The following is a 3,878-nucleotide window of genomic DNA, read 5'->3' on the forward strand; positions in this document are numbered from 1 at the left end:
CTGCCCAGAGCAGACGTACCTGGGAGCATTTGGCCATGAAAACAATGGACTTTTCCCTCCATGGAAACATAATTTCGGCCACCCTTCCCCCAACCAAGAACAGTATATCTAGGGTTTGGTTCAACTGCCTCTCTGAGATCTCCCCAAGACGTGTACCAGCGAGCATCGGCGGCGGGACCCCGAAGATATCGCGTCTTGGTAGCTATACCCCATTCCCTAACATTCTTTCCTTCCTTTTTCCTTATCCTATCCTTCTCTTCCCCGAATCCTCTAACCAATGCATATTTAGCTGTAGTTATTATCAATAAATTCCATCTTGTTGATTTGCTACTGCAAACCCCTGTGTCTATGTTGGAAATCATTCGTCACCTGTTCACTTCGGGCGGACCTTCACAAATGCAAACAGGGGCTGCTGAGCCAGTGCTGCCGTGTGTGTGCCTGCAAGGATGGGGCACCTTTGTGAGCTGGGGGAGAGGCCAGGGCTGCAGAAGGGGGAATGTTGTTGGCAGCTCCATGAGGACGCTCTGGGATGCTGCCCTGGGCTGTCCAGCGCACTGGGGATGGATCAGCCCCTGCTCTGCTGCTCCTTCCTGTCTGCCCCAGGGCCCTTGCAGAGCCCCAGCCATGCTGTTTGCCCCCAGCCTGCCCATGGCCAGCCTGGGGCTGCTCATGGGGCTTTTCTGTGCTGATCATTGGCCTGGGTGTGTTCTTGAGAGAGCCTGGGCAAGGAGCCTGGAGCCCCCAGGCCCTGGGCTGAGGTGTCAGCGCTGCCCCAGCAGTGCCCATGGCCTGTCCCTGCTGCAGCCCCGGCACTGCCACCCCCAGGGCTGTGCCCGGTCTGTGGCCACAGGGAAGGAGGAGAGAAACAAAATTAGAAATGGCACAAACAATCATATTTATTAGTGGACAAGGTGAAAAAAGTAAAATAAAAAGAGAAACAACCTCCAAAATGAAACCAACAAGTATCAAAGATGACTTTTATTACAAGTGATTTGCAAAAATTGGCCAGCAGTTTAATGTTTCTGATATTGTCCAGTTGCCAATCTCCACACTGCAGCCTTGAGTTCCTGGTTCCTCAGGCTGTAGATGAGGGGGTTCAGGGCTGGAGGCACCACCGAGTACAAAACTGACAGGGCCAGATCCAGGGATGGGGAGGAGATGGATGAGGGCTTCAGGTGAGCAAATGTGGCAGTGCTAACAAACAGGGAAACAACTGCCAGGTGAGGGAGGCAGGTGGAAAAGGCTTTGTGCCGTCCCTGCTCAGAGGGGATCCTCAGCACAGCCCTGAAGATCTGCACATAGGAGCAAATCATAAACACAAAACAGCCAAGTGCTAAACCGGCACTAACAACAATGAGCCCAACTTCCCTAAAGTAGGATTTGGAGCAGGACAGCTTGAGGATCTGTGGGATTTCACAGAAGAACTGGCCCAGGGCATTGCCATGGCACAGGGGCAGGGAAAATGTATTGGCTGTGTGCAGCAGAGCATTGAGAAAGCCACTGGCCCAGGCAGCTGCTGCCATGTGGGCACAAGCTCTGCTGCCCAGGAGGGTCCCGTAGTGCAGGGGTTTGCAGATGGACACGTAGCGGTCGTAGCACATGATGGTCAGGAGATAAAAATCTGCTGAGATGAAAAACATAAAGGAAAAGAGCTGTGTGGCACATCCTGTGTAGGAGATGTCCCTGGTGTCCCAGAGAGAATTGTGCATGGCTTTGGGGACAGTGGTGCAGATGGAGCCCAGGTCGCTGAGGGCCAGGTTGAGCAGGAAGAAGAACATGGGCGTGTGCAGGTGGTGGCCGCAGGCTACGGCGCTGATGATGAGGCCGTTGCCCAGGAAGGCAGCCAGGGAGATGCCCAGCAAGAGGCAGAAGTGCAGGAGCTGCAGCTGCCGCGTGTCTGCCAGTGCCAGCAGGAGGAAGTGCCTGATAGAGCTGCTGTTGGACATTTGCACTGCCTTGGAACACAGATCTGGAAAAACAGAAATCATGGGATAGTTGGGTTTGGAGAGGACTTTAAATATCCTAGTACAGCCTGGGGGCACATACCCGTCTCTGCCTGCCCAGGGCTCTGCTGCCTGGAGCTGTCCCTGCCAGCAGCTGCTTCCCTGTGCCCAGGGCTGGACCCTGCCAGTGCTGCAGAGCTCAGCCCAGCCCTGGGGGCTCAGCTCTGCCCTGTAGAGCCCTCCCAGCTCTGCCACTGCTCAGGGGCAGATCTGGCTCTGCAGGCTCTGATGGCAACGTCAGAGCAACCCTGAGGAGGCTGGAAAAGTGACACTGATGCTTTCTCTAAGAGCCATGATTCCTGTGCTGATTTATGTCACTGATTGTTGCATTCAGATCTGAGAGAAAATTATTTTCCTCAGCCTGAACTGAGAGATGGATATCTATGTGCAATTTCCCATCCAGGCAGCCCAGAGCAGTCAAATAAAAAAGGAGGGTTACCCCTTTCATGCAGTCCCTGCCTTCCTGTGCTCCCTGTATAATCTACTTGGAAATGTTCTGCAGCTAAATGCCATCTGAGAAGCAGTCCTGAACAATGCAGAATCCTCTCCACACAAGGAGAACACTTGTAAGCCTTTCCAGTTGTCTCCTCCCACCTAGATCTTGTCCCCCAGTGCTGGGAGCAGCTGCCAGGGCTGGCTGAGAGCTGTCCCTGGCAGGCAGCAGAGTCCCTGCCCCAGCAGAGCGCCCTGGGCTGCAGGACCCTGCTCTGCAGGACAGCCCTGGGCACCCCTGGCTGCTCTGCACAAGACACAGTCAGAGAATGTACTCACAGGGTATGCAGGCATTGGGATGTTCCAGCTTGAGGAGATCACTCCAGGAGCTGCAGCTGCATTGTCCTGCAGCCAGAGGTTCCTGTGCCAAGGGCTGGCAGTGATTGTGCCCCAGGCACTTCTCAGCACCTTCCCAGCCCTGACTGATTGAAGCTCTCTGTGCCTCTGTGCTGTGCCCGGGGTGGCTGCAGGCAGTGCCCCAGCCCTGCTGGGCTGGCAGAAAAGCTGCTCATCAAGAGAAATGTGCTTTTGAAGCTCTGCTTGGTTACCAGGAGCTGCCTCTGTGCCAGGAGCCCAGCCCAGCTCAGCAGCACAGACACAGCACAAGGACTTTAATGAGCCTCTGGGGCTTTGTGCTCAGGCCCTGAACATCAGTCCCTGAGAGGGAGCTGAAGAAACCTCTCCAGAACTCCAAGGCAGAATCCAACTCCAAAGTTTCTTGGACTTTTAATGGGTCCCACTGAGGGAGACAACTGAGAAAGTGTCCCCAGGCCCCAGGCAGAGCAGAGAACTGGAGGCAGTGATGACATGTGGGGACAAAGAGAAGCCAAGCCTTGGTGCCCTGGGCCACAGCAGCAGGGTCTGTGCCACCAAGGGCTGTGAGGAGACACCTTGTCCTGAGGCCCTGGGGCCTCCAGGCACAGCCCCAGCCAGGCTGGGCACTGTCAGCCCCTTGTCCTGCCCTCAGCATCTCCCCCTAGCCCACATCCCAGTGGCCTCAAGGATCTGCTGGAAGGAGTCCCTGGGGAGCCTTGCTAGGAATGGCCCTGGGGGCTCCTTCATGCTCCCTGCAGGGACTGCAGGTTTTTCAAAGAACTTTGGGTTTGGCTTTTGCCTTGGAGTCTCTGAGAGGTTAGTGCAATCATGGCCTCCAATTATCTGCTGTAATTAGTCCCTGGAGAGGCTTTGTCAGTAACAACACTCAGTGGGGCTCATTAATACTTCAAGGTGCTTCAGTTATTTTAGGGTACTTGGTGTTTCCCTTTTGATACAGATTCTGTGAGAAGTTTGTGCAATCATGGCCCCAATTACCTGCTTTAATTAATCCCCTGAGAGCTTTGCACTGACACTCGGTAGGGCTCATTAATGCCTTGAGAGACTCAA

The 3,878-nt window shown here is 54.6% G+C and overlaps 1 protein-coding gene across 1 annotated transcript; it reads right to left on the minus strand.

Annotated features, from left to right (window-relative positions):
• Positions 1–1,013: 1,013 nt before the first annotated feature.
• On the minus strand, positions 1,014–1,946 carry LOC135460667 (olfactory receptor 14A16-like). Its single transcript, XM_064737571.1, has one exon. The coding sequence runs from the start codon at positions 1,944–1,946 to the stop codon at positions 1,014–1,016; it is 933 nt and encodes a 310-aa protein (XP_064593641.1).
• Positions 1,947–3,878: the final 1,932 nt, after the last annotated feature.

This window comes from Zonotrichia leucophrys, unplaced genomic scaffold (genome assembly GCF_028769735.1).
Source record: "Zonotrichia leucophrys gambelii isolate GWCS_2022_RI unplaced genomic scaffold, RI_Zleu_2.0 Scaffold_83_194374, whole genome shotgun sequence".
NCBI classification, from domain to species: Eukaryota; Metazoa; Chordata; class Aves; order Passeriformes; family Passerellidae; genus Zonotrichia; species Zonotrichia leucophrys.